The sequence below is a fragment of the Aulonocara sp. 'chitande type north' Nkhata Bay genome, linkage group LG20 (assembly GCF_057382095.1).
Source record: "Aulonocara sp. 'chitande type north' Nkhata Bay isolate Kocher_YH1m ecotype deep benthic linkage group LG20, A_spYH_male_GT1.1, whole genome shotgun sequence".
NCBI classification, from domain to species: Eukaryota; Metazoa; Chordata; class Actinopteri; order Cichliformes; family Cichlidae; genus Aulonocara; species Aulonocara sp. 'chitande type north' Nkhata Bay.
This window is the reverse complement of record NC_141363.1, coordinates 15046574-15074216: the sequence shown is the minus strand read 5'-3', so window position 1 is coordinate 15074216 and position 27643 is coordinate 15046574. Positions and strand designations below refer to the sequence as shown.

At 39.3% G+C, this 27643-nt stretch overlaps 2 protein-coding genes and 1 pseudogene across 2 annotated transcripts; all 3 read right to left on the bottom strand.

The window, feature by feature from the left end:
* Window positions 1-1569: 1569 nt before the first annotated feature.
* LOC147305319 (keratin, type I cytoskeletal 18-like) lies at window positions 1570-7562 on the bottom strand. The gene is made up of 7 exons (XM_086277704.1): window positions 7103-7562; window positions 3776-3858; window positions 3537-3693; window positions 3198-3362; window positions 2972-3097; window positions 2338-2561; window positions 1570-2036 (listed from the first exon to the last, which is right to left on the bottom strand). Exons 1-7 carry the CDS (start codon window positions 7514-7516, stop codon window positions 1904-1906), a joined length of 1302 nt encoding a protein of 433 aa, XP_086133830.1. The 5' UTR covers window positions 7517-7562; the 3' UTR covers window positions 1570-1903.
* A 1985-nt stretch (window positions 7563-9547) lies between these two features.
* Window positions 9548-11146, bottom strand: LOC147305318 (uncharacterized; annotated as a pseudogene).
* Window positions 11147-15180: 4034 nt separating this feature from the next.
* krt18a.1 (keratin 18a, tandem duplicate 1) lies at window positions 15181-20722 on the bottom strand. The gene is made up of 7 exons (XM_086278699.1): window positions 20173-20722; window positions 17946-18028; window positions 17323-17479; window positions 16487-16651; window positions 16279-16404; window positions 15860-16080; window positions 15181-15774 (listed from the first exon to the last, which is right to left on the bottom strand). Exons 1-7 carry the CDS (start codon window positions 20605-20607, stop codon window positions 15651-15653), a joined length of 1311 nt encoding a protein of 436 aa, XP_086134825.1. The 5' UTR covers window positions 20608-20722; the 3' UTR covers window positions 15181-15650.
* Window positions 20723-27643: the final 6921 nt, after the last annotated feature.

Below are 27643 nucleotides of genomic sequence, written 5' to 3'. Positions count from 1 at the left end.
ATTCTGCAGTGGGGTCTGGCAGTTGCAAGACTAACACACTTTGTAGAGTTATGTTAGAATATCACAAGATAACTTGGTGCCGCCTCAGCACCCTGAACTTCAAGGCCTTTCCCACGAATCTCAGTGTCAGTGTGAATGAATGAAATTAATGCTTTTGTGATTTGAATTCTAACGTTTGCAAAGTGAAAATAGTATTTTTCATGTATTCTGTCCAAGGTCTTTCTTTTTTTAGTGAACATGATTCATTAAAGTGAACTGTTGGTGTATTTTTCTGCTGCTATCTTGGGGTCCGACTGAAGGATTGCAGGCTAGAAAACAGGAGGTGCAGGTCTGGTGCATTTCTCCCACTCTTCCCAGCCCCTAATTTTCAATGGGTTTTCTGGAATTCCTTAGCGCTCTCTGGTTTGTCTGCTAAACTTCTTTCAGCTAGGCCATGAATTCCCTGGCTGCAGAGGTTAGCAGGCCCTCTAACAAAGGCTCAGACTGTCCGAGAGGACACTTTTACAACAGTTGGTAAGACTGGCACAAGGAGCTTCTCACAGCAGCCATGCTGCCACACACACTTTGCACCACAACAGCTTCGGGGGACTGGCAACTAGCACAAATCTGAAGATTCTGCCTTGTTGACAGCTGCAGTTGAGAAAGCAATCTGGATATAAATCTGGCAGGAAGATTAATGGTGCCGTCTGTGGAATGCTGCAGTGCAAAAACGTGACATTGCGATGATGAACGGGGCACTGATTTGTGATTTGTGTGTAATGAACCACAGCAGTTCAAAAACATTCCTAACCAATTATAAAATCTGTTGCAACTCACATTTCTATCGGCAACGCACCAGAAGTCGTTAACATAAACTGATGCAGTGAATCAGCTGATTCCAGAGGAGAACAGTTTGTACCACAGCAGCTTCAGGAATTAGACTGATGCGAATGTAAATAAACCGGGACAGAGGACTTCACTGAGCTGCTTGGACATGGCATGGGAATGGCTGCCTTCTGCCTATAACTGGACAAGGTTAAAGAACTGCAGGTCACAAAGTGAATTTCTCAGAAGCTGAAAGAATTTCCTGCAGACTCTGATGTGTGGGAAGTTGATGGCTGGATGCCAGACAGCCATTGGTGTATGTGAATGGCAGTGAACCTTTTTTTCCCCCTCAAATGTATGTTGAACATATATTTTGAAATTTCACAATTGTAAATATTGCTTGTCAGTATATTTTAAAACCAATATTTTACTATAAAGCTACATTAGCACAGGCCCATAGAGATTTAGAGAGGTAACTCCTCCCAGGAAAAAAGTAGTCCAGCACATGACCTCCTGTTAATCTGAAATTTGAGTCGAAAGTTTTGGTTTAATGTATGTATAAATGATTTAACATGTCAACCTAGTGAAGTATGGAGGTGCTGGTGCTTGGTCAGGCTGTTTTTTTATGCTAACCTAAGCTGAAAGTTTGTTATAGCTTCCTTTAACACATAGTTAAAGGCATTATATCTCTTGACAAAGAAGCAGTAGACATATTCTCTAAACTGTTGAACTATTAATTTGTTTTTTAAAGATTATTTTGGGGCATTTTTGCCTTTATTTGACAATGGAGCAGTAAAGACAAGCAAGCAGAAAACAGGCAACAAAAAGCTAGGCTGCTGTACTCCAGCCATGTGGCATACTGTCATCTGCTCACCCGCTGAGCTACACTGGCTCCTCTGAACTAATAATTTAACAGAATAATGAAATAATACATAAGTCTTATCAGTTTAATCAGTGGGTTTCTATGAATATCAGTCAAAGCAATGGTTGATATGCTTATTTTGCCTTTAAAAGAAACGCTGAAGACATTGACAGAAAGCAATCAAAATAAAATGTTGCCATTTAATTTTTTTCATAGTTGTTTTTCTTTCAGTTGTTTTTAACTAAATGTCAGATTTTCAGTGGATCCGATCTCCTTGCTCTCCTTGCTCTCTGACACCACTTTGCCGTCCACCACAGTCTGAGTGACCGTCACCACTTGGATTTTCTTTAGGTCAACTGCATCTTCAAGGCTGGTAAAATGAAGAAATATAAAAAGGTTAGTCATACGGAGACAGAACAGAAATATATTTTCCACCTTTGAGTGATCTTTTCTTTGACATGATGAAATTGAGCAGTTGAAATTTAAATGATGGTAATAGGATTACATAGACACAGGTCAGTGACATCTGCTTTCCATATCATTGCTGCTCCATGTTTGCATGAGGCTGCTTTAAATCAAATTTGCAAATGCTCCCCCGAGATGAAGAAGGCTTCTGTCTCATTGAGCGTATGTTGCATCCATACTTTCTGCTGCTTCACCTTAATACTCACTTTAAGTCTCCTTCACCATCCAGCAGCCTTCTGTACTCTGCAATCTCAGCCTCCAGCTTCACCTTGATGTTGAGGAGGGCCTCGTACTCATTCGTGTTTTGCTGGATGCTGCTGCGGATCTGTGCCAGTTCCTCCTGCAGTCTCAGGATTATCTCATTGTATTTTTCCAGCTCTAAATTGTAACGCCTCTCAATGTCATGAAGGGCAGCCTCCAGGGACGCTTTCTGTGAAGAGATTAAGGAAAAGCACCATTGTAAAAATTTTGTGGCTATTTTGCATTAGGTTAGTCTGGGCAATTGATATGTGTTAAACAGGAACACAAAGCTAGAGTTAGCTTCATGGTTTAGCCTAGAAATAAAAACTTGCATACAAAATTATGTACCAGCACTTCTGACAACCTGTGAAAAAATGCAATTAGTGAATTTTCGATGTGCTGATTGGTGAAATTTATTGTTTTTGAACAGAGCTAGGATCAACTTAATTTTTTTCTTGGCTGTAATGCCTGTCATGCTCTGGAACTGCCAGGTGTGAACCAGGCTCAATCTATGAGAAGACCTAATGATGAGTATTTATACTAAGGGAAGGGTCAAATCTCAACCCAGAACGGGAAACTAATGACGTAACCAAGACTTACCAGACTATGTGCAGACTGGAGCTCAATTTCCAGTGCCTGATGCCGCCTCCTAGTTTCAGTCATTACACCTGCGGCCTCCTTCAGGGCTGTTGAGCTCTCTGTGACTTTGACCTGCACCTCTGTGATCTTAATAGAAGATTATATACATAAAGAATTTACAAATACTGTTCAACTCACAGTCAAGGAAAAAAAAAAGATGTTTTTCACCAGCCTAGTTTAGCTGTACCTGGGAGTTATGCCACGCTTCAAGCTCCTGTTGGTTCTGTAGCGCTATCTTCTCATACTTTGCTCTTATTTCCTCCATGATTCTGGCCAGGTCCTGTCCTTTTGGTGCATCAACATCCACATGGACCCCAGCCTGTGCGTTTTGAACTCGCAATTCATCAACTTCCTGTTCGGGAGGAAATAGTCAGGGAGTGATTTCCTGAACATTTGGTTAATAGGATTTTCCTGTGCTAAGTGGTTAAGGAAAAATTTGTTTTAAAGGTGCACTGTACTGTATTGGGGTTATCAGATAGGTTTTTCTCTTTGAACTGCTCTGCTGAACTTTACAATGATTGCATACTCTCTCGTGGTTCTTCTTCAGGCTGATCAACTCCTCCTTGAGGGACTCGATTTCACTCTCCAGGTGCAAGCGAGTAACATTGGTGTCATCCAGGATCTTCCTCAGTCTTGAAACATCAGCCTCCACTGTCTGCCTCATGGACAACTCATACTCATACCTATGGAGACGGAGTGAATGCTAGATCTGCTCATGCTGGTGAAGAGATTACCTTCATTTTGCACAAAAATCTCGACACTCACTTGGTTCGGAAGTCATCTGAAGCCAGACTTGCGTTGTCAAGACTGATAGCATACTGGGCATTTGCCCTGGTCATGTCAAGAATCTAAAAAACAGCAATGGTATTTTTGGTGACATAACTGTATGAAGAGATCGTTTTGGTGGAAAGCAAACTGTGACTTTCAATTTGATGAGTTGCAAATGGTTGATACTGCTTAGCGATAGGAGCCCACAGGTAATAAATGTTGTGAAATCAGGTATTCAAGCGATATCTAGGACACTATAATAATAAAGTTTATGTGTTAACAGTGACTCGATTGAACAATAGTATGTGGCATTTACAAGAAAAGAGTTGTAGTTGTTGTAGTTCTGGGTTCGTTTAACATTCTGAAAAAACTGAAATGCAAGAAAACTACAACTTAAGAATCATTTGTGAGAACTAGTATACCATAGCTACCTAAACCAATCCGGTCTTTAAGTGATGACCTGATAAAACCTGATTCCAGGCCCAAAGTACTCTGCGTTTAATAAGGCTGTTGTGTTTTAACATGTTTTAATGCTTTGTTTCTTGTTATATTTCATCTCAACAAGCCCCTAAAAACAGTCGGTAATCACTGTCGGCCTCTCTCGGTTTTTATTACCGCTATTCATTTTAAAGCTCAGATTTTAAAACCTTACGATCTAACTACAGCCCAGCCCATGCAGTAGTATATTAATAACTAACCTCGTGTTGAGGATGGATTGTCTCAGTTGTTCTCCTGAATGAAGTTTGGTCCATGCCATGCGAATGCATTTGTCCCTAACCACCGGGAACCCTCACGTTAACTTTTATCGAGTGGAAAAAAGTTAGCATTCATCCTCCAGCTTCACTGTTTATAATATGCTAACATAGCTGTGTCGCTAGCAATTACGTAGCACATCCTTATATACCAGCTAGTGCAGGGGTGTCAAATTCAAATACACGGTGGGCCAAAATTCAAAACTGGAACAAAGTCGCGGGCTAACGTTAATATTTATTGAAAAAAAAATCTTCCTCCAGATATAAGAATGAATCTTATTTTTACTCTTTTTATGGACTCAAACAAGTTTTGCTAAAAAACTGAATATGGAACAAGCAAAGCTTAATACTAAACAATATATATATTAGCTGTATAATACCAGTAGGCCAGCTCTAATAGTAATTTGGTATGTCTTCGCGGGCCAAATGTAATTAGGCGGGCCAGAGTTTGACACCTATGAGCTACTCCAACTTCATTAACCTTACAAACATCATTGCTGTTTACTTTTCTGTCTTCATTTATGTTGGAAGTTACGGAGCCCCGCAGGGGACATGGGAGAAAAAAAATTAAGACGGACTTTTGAAAGATCTCACAAAACAAACTCGGGATCTCGCAAAAGTTTCATACATCTCCGAAAACGTCGGAGCACTTTTGCAAATATGTGATGTCTTGTAAACCGAGCAGCTATCTGACGTTTACACAACTACATTCACTCCTCAAAATATCTTAAAAGTGTAATTTGTGACCCAGAAAGAGTAATATTATAACTAAGTAGCTGCCGCCATTGTTGGAATTCAACTTTTGCGAGATCTCGCAAAAGTTTTGCGAGATCCCGAGTTAGTTTTGCGTGATCTCGCAAAAGTTTTGCGAGATCCCGAGTTAGTTTTGCGTGATCTCGCAAAAGTTTTGCGAGATCTTGCAAAAGTCTGTCTTCATTTTTTTTCTCCCATGTGCCCTGCGGGGCTCCGTAGGAAGTGATAGCAAAACTGTACATTTTAATTTGTTTTGGAAATCTCTCAGTCAGGACGTGGTATATTATATTTAGATGGAAACTAGCGAGCTAACTTCCTGCTAACTTCTAACTCTGTTAAATGTCATAAATTTGGTTTTCATGGATACCTGGATGTTAAACTTAATTGTTACACCTGGTAGAGCAGAACGCTGATCATTTTATTACAGATGAAAGAATTTAGACAGTTTTTAACTCTCAGTGATGCTGCAGTGATTGTGTGAATTACGTACCTGCAGCAGAGTTTGGGCCCTGGCACAGCTAATGACGGCAGACTTAAAGACCGGATACTTAATCAACTAATTTCAGACCATTTATTTTGAGGACATTTCAGATTCTGTGAAAAATTTTATTACTCTAGAGCCCTTAGATGCCTAGACTATCATCTAGATTACAGTTTTTCTCAAATGCTAAAACACATGTCACAAACGTTACCACCAGGTCCCCCAATGTCCAAACACAACACCCTTCTCTAAAGCTACATAAACACAACCACACCTTCCCACTGCAAAACTCAAACTCCCACACCAAGAGAGCAGCTCGAAGCTGTCAAAACTATAAACACTATACACAGCATTACACACTACAGCAAAACAATTGAAAACACAATGCTCAATTTGTGAGAAGGTTCTTTGTTTCATAACTGCCAATGCATATTTTAGAAACTATACAGTAACGGATCGTCGTAGATCTCTGCAGAGGATTAGGCATTTAGATTTGTGAGTTTCATATGAGTAGTATAAATCTATAGAAAATCCTGCATGTACGTACACTACTGTAACACAACTCAATGCAAAAACAGAATCTATTGCACACAACAGTAATCTTGAAAACATGAACAGGGTGTGAAGTTTTTTATTTACGTTATTCACACCACACACACACCACAATCACTGTGCGGCATCATGTCGCTGAGCTGTTGCTCGCATCTCGTCCGTAATGATGGTACGAGGTTGTCTTGCTCTCCCTCCTGGACCTTCTCCTCTCCCATGTTGGCCTTCTCCTCTTCCTCGTTGGTCGCTCCTCTTCCTCCTCTCATTTGAACTCCTCTTCCTCATTGGCCTGCTCCTCTTCTTCCAGGGCCAGCTCTTCTCCCTCCTCTGCATCAAATTCCTCTTCCCCTGACTCTGCCTTCATCCATTGTGTTTGTTTGGAACCTTCAGCATACTGTGCACTCTGAACTTGCTTTTACATGTGGGTACAGCATTAGCAACAAGTGTCTTCAATTTTGAGTCATTGTGTGTAGTGAATGACGCCAGGTGTTTTCCCTGTGTTCAAAGATTGGTGACTGTGGCAAGCATTTTGCATCACATGGGCTTTCATTTGAGAATATGAGCAGAGTTGTTTTGCAACATGTGTTTTAGCAAGGAAAAATGTGTTTAGATTTATGAGTACAGAGGGTTGTGTTTTGTGAATTGTGTCTTCATGTGACATGTGTTTATGGTACTGGAATATGGTGGCTACATTTAGTAAATGTGTTTAGACTACTGGTCATTTGGGTTACAGGATTGGCTTTTGTGTTTTAACATTTGAGAAAAACTGTAAATGTTTCGTTGGCTCACCTGGGCCCTGAGGCCTTCGATGATAACGTAGTACTTGCTGTAGTCCCTCCCTTCCAAGGGGCCTCTATTCTCGGTGGCCTCTCTGATCTTGACCTCCAGCACTGCATTGGCCTTCTCCAGATTCCTCACCGTCTCCAGATAGTTCGCCAGGCGGTCATTCAGGCACTGCATGGCATGCTTCTCGTTTCCAATGCCCATGGCGCCAGAAGTCGATCCAGAGGACAAGGACTGGTAGTCGTATCCTCCGCCAAAACCGCTGCCAACACGCGAACCATAGCTGGCACTGGAAATCTTGGTTCCACGGCCGCCTGCCCCTCCAGTCACACTGTGGGCGTAGGTTTCCATCCGTAGGGATCTGGGACCTCCAAGTGAACTTAAACCATAATTTTGAGAAGACTGGCGTCTAAGCTCCATTGGTAAAGGAAGTGTGCTGATCAATCAGAGTGAGAAATGGCACCGAGGAGAGTGGCAGCAGGGTGGAGTATGAAGGTGGAGTCTGAGGCCTTATATACAACTCTGAAAAGCAATATTTCTTCCTGAAACTCCTCTCCTATCTATATTAAATTGTTACCTTTGACCTTCTTGCTTAGACTTTGTCCTCCACCCACTCACTTCACAGGTAAAAAGTGTACTGACATTTTCATTTTGATAGTGTGGAAATAAACTGATAACCTGATATGCCTCACAGTGGACACAGTGAGGCTGGACATGTTCTATTTTATTTTATTTTTTTTTGAGAGGGGGCAACAAATCTGTTTAAAAATGTTCTCTTTACTATAGATGCCCCCTGCAGTACTATAAATAAATAGAAATATATATTTGGTACACACCATTGGATTGCACCTAACACCCACCCCCCAAAAGATACATGTATTACAAACAAGTATAGTGTAGTTACAAATTGAGCATGAAAAACACTGTGGGAGAGGGGAGTATACTCGTAAAGGAACATGAGCCCTTCTGGATGGGTCAGATTACACCTAATCTGAAACTTGAAAGCTTAATCTTTTTTTCTTGAATGGCTGTGACGCTGTTTTACTAACACAATCTTATTTTATTGGCAGAAAAAACACCTGGCCCAAGCACTTGAAACCATGTGGTAGATCTCACTACAGGAGGTGTCACCATGACTACAAAACAAACGCGCACGCACAACCTCGCAAGTTGAGGATATCAGTTTCACAAACATGACTGGTACCAATGTATTAGCTTGTGTTGGCTGTGGCATGCTTCATTATGCGCCAAAGAAAAATAATCCAGGAAATGTAGGAAGAACAGGCGGATTTGATAAGGCACAAGCTAAAACACTGCACAGAATTTAAAATACTACTAGTAAGACTATTAATAATAATATAAGCCTTCCAAATTTGCAAGGCAGACAATATGTTTACTGTGTCAAGAATAAATAATCAATCAAAACTGGTTGGTTTTACTATGCAGGGTTATTTGGTCATAGTGTTGGCTATTAATACACTGAAAAAAAAAGTTCTTTCAATTTACTTGATTTTATTGTGTACATCGGTCCCACATAATATGAATAAGTATGACTGACTTAATTTTCCACTTTCCCTCAAGTAATTAATGCTTGCCAAATCAAAGTATTTTATTTACATCAGATTACTTTAAAAAAATCATGTTTGATGTACTAATATTAATCTGTTATCATAATATCAATGTATTGCATAATGTCAATATATTTTAATGTTTAACACCAACTTATTTTTATTTGCCAGTGGTATGCAATGATATTATGTAATGTAAACACATTGCAATTATGTTCCTGCAACACAAATTATGGCTTTAAATCCTACTTAATTTTTTCAATTGAAATATTAACTGATCATTATTGACAAAAAAGGCAAAGACTGAGTGCTACTGAACAGTTCACCTTTATTAAACTGTAACAGCAGTGAAAGCAGCAATTCTGCCATGAACAAGTCCAAAATCACATCCATATAAACTTGTTAACACATTTTTAAAGATAGCCTGCAGAAATAACTAAAAGAAAAAGTTAGTTTGAGAATATATTTGCAAATATTTCACAAAAAACTGACCTTAGCAGCAAATAAAAGAAAGTGCTTATAGATGATCCTGTCATCTCTTACATATAACATTTGTATTAATTACACAATTGAAAATGTAAACTAAATTAAGACTACCTGAAAAAAAGCAACACGCTATTATGAATAAACAGATTTACACAAATATAACTTGTGTGTTATTTGACAACAGTTTCAGCTTCTGTACAAGTATTTACCTGTACAAGATTTCAACTAAGTTGAGCCTTAAATGACATTGTTACATAACTAATACCAAACACCTACATGAATTTTAATCTTCATTAAGCAGGACATTAAGGTTGACTTAGAACATATTGCTAAAAATCGTCAGTAAAAATTTCTTAGAACATGATACCAAAAGGAAAAATCATCCTGCATTGCAGTCACATGAGGGGAAAGCAATAAAAACATAAGCAGTATAACGTTACTGAACACAAAATGAAAAACTGCAAAGAATTGCAGAAGTGCAGTCTTTGACTTCTCAATGAAACAGATGGTTTTTGAAAGCAAGAACTTTAGAGAGTTTAGCTCCATCCAGTTCCATGAAAACCTTCTGGAAAACGTCAAAGTTGTAGCGAAGGTCCGCAGGGTAGGCAAGGTTTAATGCATACATTAGTCCAAATAGCATTATCACAGCAAATGCTACATTATCCAAAGTCTTCGCCACCCTGATGCCTGCAAGGACAACTCTTGTTCATCTGCTGAAGCTTGCTCTTTAAGAAGATAAATTCAAACAGTGGTGTCTTCAACAGTCTCACTGATGGCACGTTGTTCCATGCCCTGTAAAAAAGAAGCCATGTTAGTCATTTCATGCCAAGTAAGTAATATGACAAACTGTGGAAAGTCTGAAAAAAAGAAAAAAAAAAGAAAAGAAAAAGACAAGTACATACCACATACTCCCGGATAAGCATGCCAGGGTCTTCACCCATGTAGATACACACTCCCTTGACACACTCAGCATCAACATCTTAACACTGAAATGAAATGTATGTAATTAGCATCTTCATTCAGCCCTTGTCCTTCATTTAAGTTTTAATAGTGTACTTTACATGAATGTTTTTAAAGTAAAGGCACACAAATTAATAATAGGTTTACTGGCAATTAATAATAAGTTGACAAAGTGAAGGTTAAAAAAAGAAGCAGATGTAAAAATACAAAATGAGAGAATTTATCATGGAAACATTTGAAATCTTCCACAATAATAAAGTTTCATCCAAAGAGGATTATGGGTGGCTGTAGCTCAGGTGGCAGAGCAGGTCAGCCACTAATCTGAAGGTCAGTGGTTCGATCCCAGGCTGCCTCCTGGCTGCATGCCAAATATCCTTGGGCAAGATACTAACCCCGTGTTTGCCTACTGGTGGTGGTCAGAGGGCCCGGTGGTGCCTCTGTCAGTGTGCACCAGGGCAGCTGTGGCTACAATGTAGCTTGCCATCACCAGTGTGTGTGAATGGGTGAATGACTGAATGTATTGTGAAGCGCTATACAAATGCAGGCCATTTACCATGTTAAGTGAATGTTCAGGATTTATCACTTACATTATCCATTTATGCCACAATTCTTTTCAGTATTAGTCCAAGCTCTCCTCTTCTGTTGACCAACTTCACCAGGTTGTCCAAGTGGAGAGCCAGCTGAGCCAGGAACTTTGTTTAAGGGGGGATGGTGGCAATTCTCTTAAACTCAGCGTTGATCTGAAAACATGAGCACAGAGGAATGAGCTTCAAAGGTTTAATACCTGGAAGAAGGCTGCAATCACTCGTGCTGAAGAAATGGGCTGTCAATGGGCTGTGCCTTAACCATTTTAGGCTAATACCACAAGAACACCGTGTATGAGGCAAACCTTATCTCATGGAAATCAAATAGAGCAGGCCATCTTGCCATGAAAGCCTCCACCATTGGTGCATCACGAACACCTTCATGTCTTCTGTATGAAAAAGTCTTTTCCATCTTGAGTTTCACCAACTCTGTTACTCTTTTTTATGTCCATGTTGTGGGCTTTGACATGTCAATAGCTTTAAGAGTCCCTTTGTCTGCTACTTCTGAAACTGAGGTAAGGTTAAGAAACTCATTCCCAAACAAGGAATCCATAAACTGAAGTCTGAAACTGCCCTGAAGACAACACTGTCTCTTGACTTCAACGGTGAGATCCTCAGTTGATTCAGGCGCTCCATTAGAGAGTGAGCCTTCGACAGGTTCCATCAGCCAAAACAGTCTTTAGGACCATAGGACTCCCCATAGGACTCTGTAGGCAACAAAGAATTACATATCAGACATTCAGAAAGAATCATTTCAGTTTAGTTTTCATAAAGCTATCCATACCCAATAGTCAAAGTTACAAAGATCAGACATAAAAAAAAGAATTTATCTAATGAAATACATGCGACTGAACCTATTACACTTATATGAACACCTTTTATTTCTATATGCCTTTTTAAAGTCACAATGTGGACTGATCCAATCTCATAGTCAACCAATGGATAAGTATCAAGGAGTTCACAGAGTGAGGCGAGAATGAATATTCTTATGGATACTGGGCGGAGCTCAAAAGCTCTGTCGTGCTCTCTGTACCAGCCACCAAGCTCTCTGACAATGTAGAATATGCTGTGGTACAATGCAGATATGGTTTTTCAGTATTCTGGCAATCCACCTGCTGCCCTTTGGGCCAGTACCATTCCATTTCTATAAGTTATGCCCTTTAATGTCACATATTGTGCAAGGTTGACCTCTAGAATGTCAGGGAATATATACCTAATGACTTAAGCTATCTCCTCTTTAAGCAAATCCACTAGAAAGGCCGATACAGCTGAGACCTCTAATTCAGACTTGCCAAGAGATGGGGAGTTTAGATGGTAAGCTATCATCATCTGATGTTTTGACTTCTGTAATCATAAAGGTAACAATTTCACCATCACAAAAAACATTAATTTTAATTGAAAAACGGTATTCCAGTCCAGAAGAGATTCAATGGTTTCTTTAAAGTACCAATCTTTCCCTCATTTATACATAATGTATAAATGAGGGAAAGATACATAATGTATAAATGAGCTCACATATGTTCTACACAAAGTAGAAAAAAAGGGGGGGGATCCTAATTTTTGTTAGGACGATGTTGGAAAATTCACAATACATCACTTAATAAGACATAGTCTGTTGAACAAACTTATCTCCTTGTAGATATCTGCTGTATTATTTGGGCATGACCGATAGAATAGTCAAGTAAGTGACACTTCATCTAAAACAATGACTAAATGGAAAGATGACTTGGCATTTATGGGCACAGGTTCTTAAACCCACGTCTAAGGTGGCAGGATCCTTATTATAACTTGAGTGCGTGTCAGCAGCAAGAATTAAGGTATAGCACTGTGGGGCTCCCAGCTTCTTAAACTCTGACGGTTACAGCCAGACTAATTAGCCAATGTAGCCATAATAACTAGCACCAGTAACACAAACACTATTGTGCTCTCTCAGTGACGTTTTAACTTGCTAAGCCATCAAAAACGTCAGTGCTCTCTGTCACATGCATAAATTCCATATCTGACCGACAACAGCTGCTTTCTTCCGACTATGTGCAATTTGTTACTATTTTTCAGCTTTAGCCACAAAGCTAATACCAACTTTAGCTAGCACTGTAAAAACAACATGTAGATGCATTACAGATTACTTTTTATATAGCATGCACTGCAACAATTCTGTGAAAACGTACCAAACTAAAACAAATGTATTTAAATTACTTACCTTCTCAGTATGCCTGACTCGGTGCCAAAGGTTGCATGTGGCTAAACAGTCTTCCAGAATCTGGCGGTCAATTGCGCTCTCCTTAAATTATGTTGTTGTCTTATTGGATAAGACTCTAGGTCGTATTATCCAATCATATTTAGTTGTTGTCTTTGAATATATTGCATCATTTCCGGTTGTGGTCAAACATGATTACAATGGTTTTAGTAATCTAATTTAGTCACTTTAAATCAATGCAAGAAAAATGAGTAGTCTCAGTATTGTTTATAATCAAGTAAATGGTACTTTATTTAATCATGTAAATAAGAGAAACATGAAAAGCTTGTGTAGCATTAACTAAATTCATTTGTGCAAATTCAAAAGCCTGCCAATTCCCGTTTTTTCAGTGTAGGCTATTAGAGTTTTTAACCCTGCAAAGTGATTGCCATGCCAATATCCATAAGCCTTAATGCTAATTGCTAACTATGCAGTTTAATATAACATAGCTGTATATCGAGATAGAAATAAACTGAGAAGTGAGTTTCCATTTTCACACATGCATGAAAAATGATTTTAAAGGCTTGGTTAAGTTAGCAGTTGGCATTAAGTTAGCAACTTATTTCACATTTACAGTTAGGTCGTTTAGTGTTTCGGTGACCCGACAATGTTTTTTAAACCTCCACAGTGGATTTTAAATCAAACAACCAAGATAAGATTGAGGGGCAGACTTTCAACTTTAATTCAAAGGATTTAAATATTTCATTAATTGTTTAGGAATTACAGAAATTTCTTTTTAAACATAGGATTTCATATGATTTGATGTGTGTTGGATCGTGAGCGGTTCATTTCTTCTCTGTACTTTTCTCATCCCATCATTGTAGTGCATTTTAATCTTGGTCCATCCTCTTCTTGAGAATCGCAGCATCTCTAACCCTTACTCTCCCTCTAGCACAATTTTTCACAACTTTATGTTGCACATTTTTCTGAAAGTGTTTTTATAATAATCAGAAAATAGAATAACCTTTTATTGTCATTGTACATGTACAACAAAATTGTGGGCGCGCTACACCAACCGTTCATGGAAAAATCAAAATAAAAAATAAAATAAAATTAAAAATAAAAACAGCAAGACAGTAAAACTGAATAACAGACAAGAGGAAGACAGTTACCCTAATTAGACGTTCTTTCAGCTTTTCCTTTTTACTCCCACTTACTCTTCTGGTCTTGTGTTATCCCTGTCCCAACTTCTTTTGAGACAATTTTTCTGCTGGCGTCAAAATCAAAATAAGTGACCATTTCCTTAAAATGCCATAGTTTCTTTCTTTCTCTCCTTTTGTTGGGATTTGGTTTGTACTGTCTGAGATGCAGTGAGTCTATAGGCTGCAGTGTGCATTAAAACCTAGCTTAGTTGACGTGGTACTCATAAACAGCATCAATTAAAAGCTGGAAAGTCAAAGAATGGTAAGTGAACTAAATAGTCCTTTCTGGGAGAGACTTGGTGCTTGTATGTTTCCAGAGAAAAGTCAAAAGCAATTGGTACATTAAAAAGACCAGACGCTCATCTGAAGCAGTAGATGCTTAGACCTAGAACAAGGGCTACTACAATGGGTTGGTTTCAGAACGCAAGTACTGGCACCAACTTTCACAGGTGTGGGGATATTCTTACTTTGGTGATTCATAAAAGGCACAAACCGTGACAGAGAGGGAAAGTTGTGGTGCACTCACACACAGTATCTATAATTATATCACAAGAAAAGTCAGACACTAAGTTGTAAAAGTAGGAATTATCTTACATTTGGATTCATAATAGTACTGCAAAAGGCAGCGATATTAATCCAGTGTACAGGTATATGATGAATAACAGGAGCGAAGGTCAGTCTCCATCAGGCTCTTACTTAGGTTTGCTAGTTATTTCACTATGCTACCATCAGCTGAATAATTAGCTCAAGTTTGGTTGTTACTGCAGTAATTTATTGCCCGTGAAGTGTTAAACCCTAAATACTCTAAACAGTCCAAGCTGTATAACTTCAAATGGTAAATGTTGTAAAAGTCTGTCAGTACAATTCAGCTGAGGGGTTCAGTGAACGCTTTGGAAGAGCCTGGAGCTCAATTATGCGAACAATGTTGTTATGTTATTCTTATCTCCTATTCCCATCCCCCTTTTTATGTTATTAATATTTTTAAGCTGCTTCAGTGTGTGTTAATGGGAACAGGGGTTTGGGATTCCTGTTTACTTGTCTGCTCAGCAGACTAAACAAATCTGTATCTCGAGCGATTTCTGAATGAACAAGACACCGTGATAGCAAGTATAATTTCAGATGGACTTTATTGAAATGTCTGAACATAACAGCAAAGCAGGCAGACAAAACTGGACAGAAAGAAAACAAAAAAGATGATGAAATATAAAAATAATTTCATTTTTTCTGAGAATTTTATGACTTTGAAATAACGTCTTGAATCTTTTTGTTTTTTTGAAAAAGTTCTCCAATTTGAAACTTTTGTAAACATCTGCATGTCGACACACAAACACATAAATAACTCATGATGAAATAAATAAAAAATGACTTTGTTTTCTTTTGATCCAGTTTTTTTTTAGCAGCCTGTGGGAGAGCTGTATACCCAGGAAGTCAAACTATTGGTAGAGACGGCTGAAGGGTCTTATTGTTGTTAGTGCTCTATCACTAAGAAGCAAAGAGGTAAAATTTGACCAGTTGTATGCTAGTGTTATAATGCTGTGACAGTGACTGGTGAGAGAATCAGCTGCTTGCTCCTTGTATTCAGAGGTTCTTTGTCTCTGTGCTGGAGGACACCACCTTGCCGTCCACCAGCGTCTGTGTGACGGTCATCACTTTTTTGGTCTTGGTCACTGTTGTTTTCTGCTCTTCCAGAGCATCCTGGAGCCTAAGTAAAAACATTAATACTCAGTTAACTTCCAGGTAGTTTCTACTTTTAGACTTCTAAATGATAGGAAAACTATCCTACGCACTTGAAGTCTCCACCGTCCAGCAGCCGTCGGTATGTTGCGATCTCAGCCTCCAGCTTCATCTTTGTATTGAGCAGGGCCTCGTAATCCTGTGTCTGCAACTGGATTTTGCTTCGCAGCTGTGTGAGCTCTGCCTCCAGGCCCAGGATGATGGTGTTTAAAGACTCTATCTCCATGTTGTAACGGAGCTCCGTGTCCCTTAGCGTGCCCTCCAGAGAGGCTTTCTGTAAGTGACAAGAAGGGGTTACATTTTTACAGTGGACTCAGATTAGTGATGACAGCTCCATAGAGACAAATCACCGGAGTGCAACGCTTGTGTCAACAGAATACACCCGAGAGACTTGAAGTGAGAGTGCTGAGTTGGGCAATGTGGAGAGTTCAGATAAGCGTGTTTAGAGGTAAATGAGGGGCAGACTGCTCACCAGACTCTTCTGTGATTCCAGTTCAATCTCCAGCGTTTGTATCTGTCTGCGCAGTTCGTGCACCTCTGTCTGGGCACCCTTCAGGGCCTCTGTGTTCTGGGTCACCTGTGTCTGCACTTCTGTTATCTGATTGAGGTTAAAAGACAAGTTAGTCAAGAGTTTATTTATTTACATTTTTTAACTTGATTTGTTTTTGCTAATGGTTTACCTGAGATTCATGCCATGCTTTCAGTTCTTCCTGGTTCTTCTTTGCCATCTTCTCATACTTGGCCCTGATTTCTGCCATGATCTGAGCCAGATCCTGGCCTTTAGGAGCGTCGACATCCACGTGGACTCCAGACTGGGCGATCTGGTTACGAAGCTCGATAACTTCCTAAAGAAAAAAAGAAAGTCAATAGAAAGTCACTCTTATTGTTTACCTTACCTAACTACTTCCAGGTCTATAGAATACTTCTTAATTCTTTTTCATTCTACTGCTTGAACTGAGTCATGACCCAGCGGTGACCCTTAGCCTCTATCCAACCATAATCACACGCTTCGGTCAGGCAAATATACAGGTCTGTGCCTGAGTCCCTTAACACTTAATTTAATATTTCCCTCAGTAAACAAATGGTTGTGTTTTGGCTTATGCACTCAAATCATAGTCATTTGAAATCTTTGGAGCTTTCTCTGTTGCCAATTGTGGCTGGGAACCATTTTTACGATGAGGCTTCCCACAGATCTCACATACAGATATTTCAGATTTCTTAAGCAACCTCTGCATTCCCAGCAAAGTTTTCTAAAGACTGTTTTCCACAACATCCCACTCAAGGAGGTGTAGGCTGTAGTCGTGGCTTTCACTGCATGTGGATGGAACTTAAGCACATATGGTTTCAATGAGAAGGATTAATGAGATGAACAGATCTGCAAATAATATGTATATAATTATGTATCTTTCTGAGTTCGACTATGTTGAAAGCAGCACAAATATAGCCTATAGACCTGAATTAAATATTTTATATTTGAAATTTTGTTTTTGAAATAAGTTAAAGTAATCAAACTCACATTTTCATGGTTTTTCTTGAGGTGGATGAGCTCCTCCTTCAGTGCTTCGATCTCACTCTCCAGGTTCATGCGGGTCAAGTTGGTATCATCGATGACTTTCCTCAGACCAACAATGTCGGCCTCCACAGACTGGCGAATGGCCAGCTCGGACTCATATCTAAACAGGACAGGGCAAAGCAGTCAGGATAACGTCAGAGTTTGGCGCAGCTGCTCACATTCACAGAGGCTTAATGAACTTAGTCTACCTGTAAATTTTTGTTAAATATTTTGCTACACTTATTTAGAGAGTTGCCGTACTTTGTCTTGAGTTGCTCATGATTATTTATGTGTTTGTGTGAACTGTGTATGTTTAGAAAATGTCAGTGTACATCATTATTTGGTCAGCGTATAATACTGTTAACTTTATGGTCAGCTCTGTTTGCAACTACACATAATTTATGACACAACTCCAGCAGTTGTGATTCAAAGGTGACAATTTACGACTACATGACTGATGACTGACTCCTCCTTTAGATCTTCACACTAGATTCGTCCTACAACCCACCCTGCACTAAAAGAGGGTGTGCCAGCAGTTGTCTATTTCAGTGTTTTACAATGTCAGCGGTAAAGCAGGCGGGTCTTACTTCACTCGGAAGTCATCAGCTGCCAGGCGAGCGTTGTCAATGTTGAGAACCAGACGAGCATTGTCGATAGTGGCATCAAACACCTAGAATCGGATAACAAAAGAAAAACTTTATTTCAACTGCAAAGTTAAAACATGAAGCAGCTAACAGTAGAGCGAGCAATTACAAAAGAATCAACAAAGAGAGACAATGACTATTGTATATATTTTATTAGCGTAGTTTTGTAATATTGCTTAAGAATGTATTTTTCATACTATTAGAATCACCAGAAGTTACCTGTAGTTTGAACTGGTAGTGTATAAAATTTTGAATATTATATTTAATATTATCATATATTGTGCTTTGAAAAGTTAGATGAGAAGCTGAAGACTAGAATTACATTTGTTTGCTAAATGCTAAGCTATGGCTAACAGCCAGTTAGCCTAGCATAAAGCCTGAAAACAGCTGTACCTCAGAACCTTTTAGCTTTGGTAAGACTTCATGTAAAGGGAAAAAAAGATTATTATACCAAGTTAATGACTAAGCTAGGTATTCTTTTTTTATTTTGCGTTTTTCAGTGCTGCTTGGCTAAGTCAACCAGCTGCTGGCTATCGCTATGCTATTAGCAAACAAACATCTTTGCTCAATCAAACTCAAAAAGCGTAGTTCAAAACTAGCCTGATGTTATATATAGATAAAAATAATTTTCTACTCATGCTATGTGTGCTTTTTAGTTTTAAGTTTTCATAGAAAACTATAAAAGTTTATTGGGGTTTACTGTTAGAGGATAAGTGTCACTGTCTGTGTGTATAAATGTGAATAGTGGCAGCTGCTTCAAAAACTAAATGGTTAGAATATTTGTTCTAGCTGAGAGATATGACAGATAAAGGCTGGGATGGATGGCAAGGGAGGTATGCAGAATGCGCCAATCAGTGGCTGCCGGGCTGTTGGTGCTAAGAAACAGGATCTTGTCGGCAGACAATTTGCATGAGGATGGTGGTGACTATGGCTGTGCCGGTGTGTTTGTGTGTGTGTTTGTTCACTTCACATGCAAGTCTGTGATTCTGAGGGTAGTCGACTTTTCACGTCAGAACTAAATTTATTTTTAGACTCTGTTAAATCTCTGTGAGAATTTTTTGGGTTTTTTTCTGAGGTTATGGGTGATTTCTTTGCATCATTGCAGACGAAATATTAGGTGTGTTCGACCTTTATCTGTTTGGCTAAGCTGAGGTCCTCAGTTGTTAGTAGAGCAAACAAAACCCAATTCCAGACAGCGTTTGATCTTATGTAATGTTTTGAGAAGTAAAGGATTGGGGGAAAAGCCGCTTATTCAAAAAAGAAATTTTCCGACCTTGATGCTAGTATCCTATTACAAAGATTAGACTACAAATATGTTTCCCCACAGTGATAAGATGCAGAGATACGCTATGCTACAGTCGAAAGTCCAGAATGTTCCATGTGGCAAGTCTGACTTAATGCTGTCAAATAGCAGTTTTGAATGTAGAATGTCAGGATTTTGTGCTTCAGGGATCCTGCTGTTTTTTTCTGTGGCACGCAATACCAAGAAATCTCGAATAAATGATTAACATGTTTTTGCTGCATGAGTAGTACCTTTACTTTGAAATCTTGAAACTGTGTGGAAATTACAGCTGAACTGACTTCATAGCATTTGTCATTTAAGCATGAGTTAACATTCAGTCACTTATAAAATGCTGATAGATCCTTCTGTGTCTAATAAGTTTCCCTTTTATCTCTCACTTTCTGTTGGATGAACGCAGAGTGAAATTGTTACAGTCACACTCTCAATTTAAGAAGACTAAACAAGGAGGGAAAGGGTAGTTAAGGATGGGAAGTATGGGGTTTATAAGTAGTCGCAGGATTCTCTCTCTGGTTTCCTGTGTCTGTGACCCCTGATGATCCAGCATTCCTCCTCCATACTGTTTCCGGTCCAACCCTCAGCCCCCAGCTCAAAGCAGCAGTGGCGCTATGCCAAGCACTAGCAGGAATCCACTTTGTTAGGATTCTACAAACTATACGAGACCCTGAGAACTAATGGGGATATATTTAGTCAAAAATACATAACCAATCAGGTACACTCACAACATCTTAAAATGTTTATCACAGCACATCTCATTCTGCTTTTCATGTTCATCTTCTTTCATCTCTCGTTCTTTTTTTATTAACACATAAACGGTCACATTCCCCTGTCTACCCTCGTCATCCCTCCCAACCCCATTTCCCTCCTCACCTTCTTCCGCAGGTCATCCAGGATGGCCTGGTACTTGCTGTAGTCTCTGAAGTCAGGTCCGCTCTTCTCCAGGGCCTCCTTGATCTTAATCTCCAGCTTGAGGTTGGCCTGCTCCAGGTTCCTCACCGTCTCCAGGTAACTGGCCAGGCGGTCATTCAGGTTCTGCATGGCAAACTTCTCATTGCCCATGATGTCGGCGCTGTTCCCGCTCACCTGGATGTTGCTGGAGAAGCCTCCTGCTCCAGAGCCAGCTGCCATGCTGGATCCCAGTCCACTGCGGTAGCTGGAGGAGACGCTGATTTTGGTCCCACCGGCCCCACCATGAATGCTGCTGGATTTGTAGAGCGGAGCAGAGGTGCGAGTGATGGACATAGCAGGAGCCCTGCTACTAGAGGAGGAGCGCACAGAGTATGTACTATGTCTGGAGGTTTGCATTGTCGCTATAGTGTGAGACTCAGTGAGAGAGACTGTCAGTAAGAGAGACAGAGGCACAGCCTGGGCAGGCAGAAATTGGAGCTCACAGACACAAGGCAGGAGGAGAGGGAAAGTTTTAAACTATATAAACCTTGTGGGCCCTCAGGTCCGCCCCTCTGACCACTCCTCCTAGCCTGTGTCACCTCCCTTTTTTTCCACTGGCCTCAGCCATACTTACTGCTCAGAACCTGCCTTTGTCCTTGAAGGCTCCCTAAGTTAGTAAATCTTGACTCTGTGGTATTCAGTAACTTGATATTTGGTAGAATTATAAAACCTTTTTTTCCCTATATGAGACTAGAGTGGCCTTAATTTTGGACTTTACTGACACAACAGTAAAGTCTAAGATTAGTTCTGCTTGTTAATTTTACTAACAAAACCTTTAAAGAGAATAAAACCCACACTGACAGTTAAGGAATGCCTAAAATAATATTAGGCCTTTGCACTCAATGTTTATTAACAATGGTTCCAACAGTAATAGGATTAACAGTACTGAGTTACATAAACAGCTATACCTCCTTTTGGCTCCACGTTAGACTCATCATAATCTCCACCCTATAGGAGTGACACACCCAAAAGTGACCCACAGATTCAGTGAGTGATCACATGCTCAAATGATGTCATCACTGCTCTACTCATCGGAGCTGATGAGATCAGGTCATTTCATACCTACATGAGGAAGACACGACAGCTAATGCAGAAGTGCATTAGCTGTCGTTTAAAAATGTAATCTTTTGTGTTTGTCAGCACTCTTACTGATTTAACATAAACAAAACTCTCAATAAACATCTGCAATCATAGTATTTTATAAAAGCATTATTTGGGATCCAGCTAATTATTGTTAAAGGTATTTTTATACCATTCCAGGTGTCTGTTGGTTTGATGTGAAAGTACATTTTCAAATCTAACATACCACAAACACAACCCATGATCTTTGGTGTTTAAACCTGAATAAAAAACATCAGTTAAATAAGAAAAAAGTTTTCAAGGTGTTAACTCCAGATGTTATGTGTACTCCAGCATGTTATCTGTCCTGCTTAGCCGGATGTGTGCCTGATTGCCCCCCTCCCATAAAGGATATGGTCAAACAAAGGAACAATTCTGCAGTCTGGTTAGTAGATATGTAAGAACAATGACTTTTCTACACCAGTAAACATACTTCAGGGGCCCCCCTGCAGCTTTTTAACACAAGAACATTCCAGACACATTCCTCTACTTGGTGGTCTTAAAACAAGGAATAACTTCTTTTCTTTGTTTTCTTCACAGTTTTACATAAACTGTACAGATATGCATTTTATAATATGCGTCACTGTCAGATTTCTGTTTTGCAGAACAATTAATCAGTTTTATACGCAAAGTTATCTTCCTACGCACAGTCGTCTGTATCATCATCGACTTGTTCCCAGATAAAGATCCTGCTTAAGGTTTTGTTGTTCAGTATTATTGTTGCTCCACATTTTTCTGTTTTTTTGGGGGGGTTTTTTTAGGAAGGAATATGCAGCAGGATATTAAAGGATAAAGGGCCCCTGACAAAATCAGAAATACTCTTGCTCTGCAGATGAGCCGGTAAACAAATGGATTTGTCGTAAGCATTGCAATAAAGTGGCTTCATAAGAAGCTGCTTCACAAACATGTATTTAAGCTTACCTGTAAGTCTCTGAGATATTTTGAGGGCAGTCAGTAGAAACTGAAGAACAGACACAAATCAAGCAAGAGAAAAGAGAGTAGACAAAAAACATGTTTCTGATCTACAAATAGATTTAAGAAATTCTATTTCTTCTGAAATTAGTAATTAGTAAATATGCAAAACTAGCTAGGATCATTTTATGGATGACTGTTTTTTTTGTTTTGTTTTTTCCCACGATTTTGTTTGTCTTGTAGTGGTGGAGAATGATTGTGCTTTGTCTGAATCTAATGGCTGCCACACCCAGCAGAGAAAACAAAGATTAAGGTTTGAGGATAATAGCTGACCATAGTATGTGTACTTTATTTGTAAGGTGAATAACAGGGGTTACCTTAAGCCTGACACAACAACAACAACAACAATGTGGGTTTTACACTTTATTTTGAACACATAACGCAAGTACAGCACAGGACAAAATTAGCTAAACTTGAGAACGGAAACAGAATATGAACATTTTAGAATTTCACCAGTTGGTGAAAATTTGCCTCAGCTGCAGCTCTTTCCGGTATAAAAATGTGGCCTTGTAGCCTTTTTGTAAATCCTATCTTAAACGAGTAGTTCAGTGTAAGTATGAAGCTGGTGCCAGGTTAGCATAGCACTGACACTGGAAGTAGTGGAAAAAACTAGCTCCACTGAACATGAAATAATATGGAAATTAACACTTTAGAATATCACCACTTAACATATTTCTTATTTGCTTAAAATGTATATAAACAAATGTGAAAACACATTTTTTGGAGGTCTTGTAGAGATCAACAGAGGACCATTATTACATTTAGCAGCTGCTGATATTTGTGCTCACTAAATATTTGAATATCCAAAAACATGCTTTTTTTTGCTTTTTATATAACAATGACCATTTAAAAATAAATTGGGCTTTAACTAGGTCAGTAAATTTCTAAGCGTGAAATAAAAAGAATCATGCTAGCTTGTTAACACTCTCTCTGTCATTCAAGCTAGTTGCTAAGCTAAAAAGTCATCATTCCAGCATCTTAACATCCTGACATGACAGTGGTACCTAACACCTTAGCTAACCTCAGAAAATTAAAAGAACAGTTTAAATATTGAAAATGTGCGACCTCCTGTTGTTTCACAAATCTTGATGATCCATAAACATCTTTAATTTAGATGTAGCGCTAGCAGATCAGGAGCCACTCTTCATCACTTTTTTTTTCTAAGGGAGCATATAAAATAATTACAGTAAGCTTAATCAATTGAAATGCACTTGTCACTTTAAGAGTAGACCGTTTCATGTAAGAAATGTATAAACAGAAATTGAGTAGTAAAAGCTGCCATGAAGATATCTATGGCCAGATTTGGTAATGACTTAGCAAACCGCTAATGGCTTCAAAAAGCTGCTGCAGGATTGTAGTGTTAGTTTTGTGAAAACAGTGCGTCAATGTAGAAAAATGAAAGGAGGCTAAAAAAGAATCAGCATGGTTTTATATAAATGTGAATTAATTTAATTTCAAACTTTTACACAATATAAACCTGAAATCTTTGTGAACTAACTCCATCACATGGACACACTCCACGACTTGAACAAATGGCACCACACCTCTACTTCAGGTGTTTTTCTTTTTTTCTTGCAGGATCTAAATGTTACTCTTTGCTCACAATAAAGCATTGATTTCACGTAAAATAAACATTGTCATGGTGTTAGGAAAACCACCCGTATTATGATAAGGGGAAGGCACAGATAATACTAGTCTGATTTCTGGGTCTGATATCTATTGCACAACAAATAAAAATCACATTATGACATCATTGGTTTACCTGACTGATGATTGTGAAATATGAACGGGAAAGTGCCCATCCAACTGTTTGATGTTGAACCCTTATCCTTAGTCACAATGTTTGGCTGATGCCAGTTAGGGCGAAAGCTCAGAGGTCCTGGCCCAGTGCCAAGAATCTTTGCCCATTACTGCCCTGATAGTCATCACGCAAGTTCCCCTCCTACTTGCACGCTAACCTGACAAACTTCAAAGGGCACATCAGAGTTTATGTAAATATATCTGTACATATTTTAATTTAAAAAATAAGTGAAACTTTTTCAAAATTGCATAGACTGGGCATAAACTGGTGCAATCACCTCCTCTCCATTTTTGTGCATACACTTTGATCATTTTCATAGCTGTGTTTACAACTATGTTTTCCATTCAATATTAACTATTATGTACAGCAAGAAATCATTATAAGGATTTAAAGTCAAAGCAAATTATTGTTCAGACTTGTTTGTTTCCATCCTAAAATGCTCAGGAAAGAGTGACACTTTTTTAGAAAAGTTAACTGGAAATGGGTTGAGCAATGCTCAGCCTCTGTTTACGCTACTTCAACACCCTTATCAGCCTTGTGTGATAATGCAGTTGACTGTGATGGAGTCTGGGAATTCATAAGCTAGTCATACTTGCCTTATGATCAATGTTCTGCAATGGCTCTGCTCTCACTCTTGTTAAATACTGTATGTAGATGGGAAAAGTGTCACATGTGCATGCTCATATATGACATTTAATCTGGCAGTGTGAAAGTGACCTGAAAGGTCATCGCTTTTCTGTTTAGACGGCACTCTCTTTGGTCACAAGGGTTGTGTTTGTTGTTAAATGCCTGAGTTTGACTCATGATCATCTGATGTTGAGTTGAAACTTCACTGGGGTAAAAATTAGCTTGGCTGGCTTGAGCAGATCAGAGGGACTGTAGGGATTTTGTTCTGCTGGACCATAATTTCCCTGTTCTGGCCTCAGGGTCCAGAACACCCACAGAAAGTGCTAAATCAGAGCAGGCCTGACAGAAGCAAAGGAAGACCGCCGAGAGGTCTAATGCACTGGCCGGGCCAAGGACTTGTCAAACATCTGACCTTGGCTGCACTTTATCACTCAGCACCTTATTCATTAGGAGGACAAACCATCACTGAGGAATTTCTGTGGAACTCCCATTAAAACTACTGACACAAGGACCTTCATTCATGATGTCTCACAGATTAACTCTTACTGCAACAACAAGCAAGGGAGAGCCCATGTTGTGACCACTTCAGAAAACTAATTAGGGGGCAAAAAAGCCCAACAATTACAGAATTTTATAACCAGAAAATGAGATACAAGCATTTCTTTTAGTAGTGTTTCTGGGTAAATATAGCAATAATTAACCTAGAGTGGTTTTTGTTCAGTGGCAGAGAGGACATGCAAGCAACACATAGCTCCCAGGTTTGAAAACAAGGACTCCCTTGCTGTTAGATAACATTGTTAACCCCTAACCCACACCATTAAAACCTTCTTATGACCCTCATGGTGTACTTCTACTCAGCAGTCATTCCTGAATATGCAAATAACATGAATGAGCAGAGAATCACAGAGAATACCTAAAAACAGCCTGTGGCAAGATGCCACACAGAAGCATAACAGTACAGTCACACTAGGGAAAACGTGACCACAGTGGTTTCAGTCTTCAGTGACTTTGAATCCTTATCCCTTCAATAAGAAGGGATAAGGATTCAGCCTGGCATCAGTCTGTGATAAGTTTGCTATTGAATGGAGTCAAACTGGCTCCATTCAATAGATTACATGGCACAAACATGTAATCTGTTTGTGATAACATGGTGACTAACTGTGGTGATACACACAAATTAACATTAGACAGAAATTGACATTTACTGCTTACATTTAGTGTTCAGCCAAAACGTCATAGATGTGAAACTGAACTTCCTTCATAAACAGTGAAAGTTGCTGCAGGATGGTGATTTAGCTGCAAAATTACATAGATACCTGCTTGGGGTGGCTGGAGCTCAGGATATAGAGAAGGTCACCTACTGATCAGAAGATTGGTGGTTCAATCCCGTCGCTCTAGTCTGCACGCCAAATGTCCTTGGGCAAGATACTAACCCCTAGTTGCTCTCTGATGCATCGATTGGCGTATAAATGTTAGATAGAAAGCACTTACATAGGAAAAGCATTGAAAAAACCTTCGCCAATCTGTCTGAGAGTGATTGCAGTCAGTCTGAGTCAGACCACAGTGGTTTGGAGACAGGTTTACTGCCGTAGAATCACTTTGTGACCAAAAGTTGTTACTATAACTATTTCAATGCAAAAATAAAAAATAAAAAATGGATGCAATCACCAGGAAACCACAGATTTTCTTTGTCGCACAGAAGTTGCTGTGATATTTTTACTCTAGTGTGAGTGAGCCGTTAAGAAGCTCATAAAGACTCACATGGTAAGCACTTGTGTGTAGACAATTTACAGGTGTGTGCAACATGCCCACCAGGTGCAGAGGTTGACTCAGACACCACTAAAGCACTAATCGCACAAGATCAGATGTCGGGAAATGTCTTTGCCATTGTTCCCATGTCGTGAAAATGACAAGAGCAGACACAATGGAAGAGGGTGTTTTTGAGGAATTGCTCATGATTAAAGGAATGACTTTGCTTGATTCCAAGAAGCTCTAGATGTAATTGTTAGAGTCTGTATGGAGGCAGGAAGTCTGCAGGTGGCCAAGATAAGACAGAAGAATTTTGTACGTGTTTAATATGAAATAAACTGAAGAGAGAATATGTTAGAGGAAGATGCAAACAAAAAGAGAGGGATTGAGTGTTTTTGTGAAGTAGAATGTGAGTCAAGTCTGACAGCTGGAAAGCTAATTTAACACATGGGTGTCACAGGTTAAATAAGGGTGTTGTCTTTACTGAAAGGCTCCAGGTTTACCAGAGAGAAGGAGTGAACAGATCCACAGACAAAAAGGGAGGTCAGGGGTCAATGGTCTGGTTTAGATCAGGACAGAGATTTGGTATGTGGTTGTCAGAGTGGAGAACTGAAAATAACAAAGGATAAACTGGGCAAAAAAAGAAAAAAACAGGATTCGAGCAGTTCTTTATCACTCTCCCTTCCTTCCTATATGTCCTTATTGCTTTTGTTGAACTGATGAAGGTAAAGTTTAGTCTCTCTGGTTATCTGACCCGGTGAAGTCTGTGTGGATGCAACCCTGCCGTGACAGTGCGGGTGTATTAAATAAGATAGGTATTCATTCAGTGCTTTGCCGTGTTTTCAGATATTTTACCTTAAAGGGCACACCCCGTCTAGAACTTTGTTGTATTGGCTAAATTGAACTTTAGATAAAGCCTCTGGGACTTTGTAATCCAGTTTGAGGTTAGTTGCCTGCCAGGTTTGGTACAGGCTTGATTCAGAATTGGAGCCAAAACTATCCAAAAGGAGAGACAGACATGTAATAGCAGTATTGGTCATTACCACGGGTTGCATGGGAGTTTCAATGACATCAAGGCATGCATACTTTCTTTTTATGTTGATCCTTTAAACATAAATTTATATC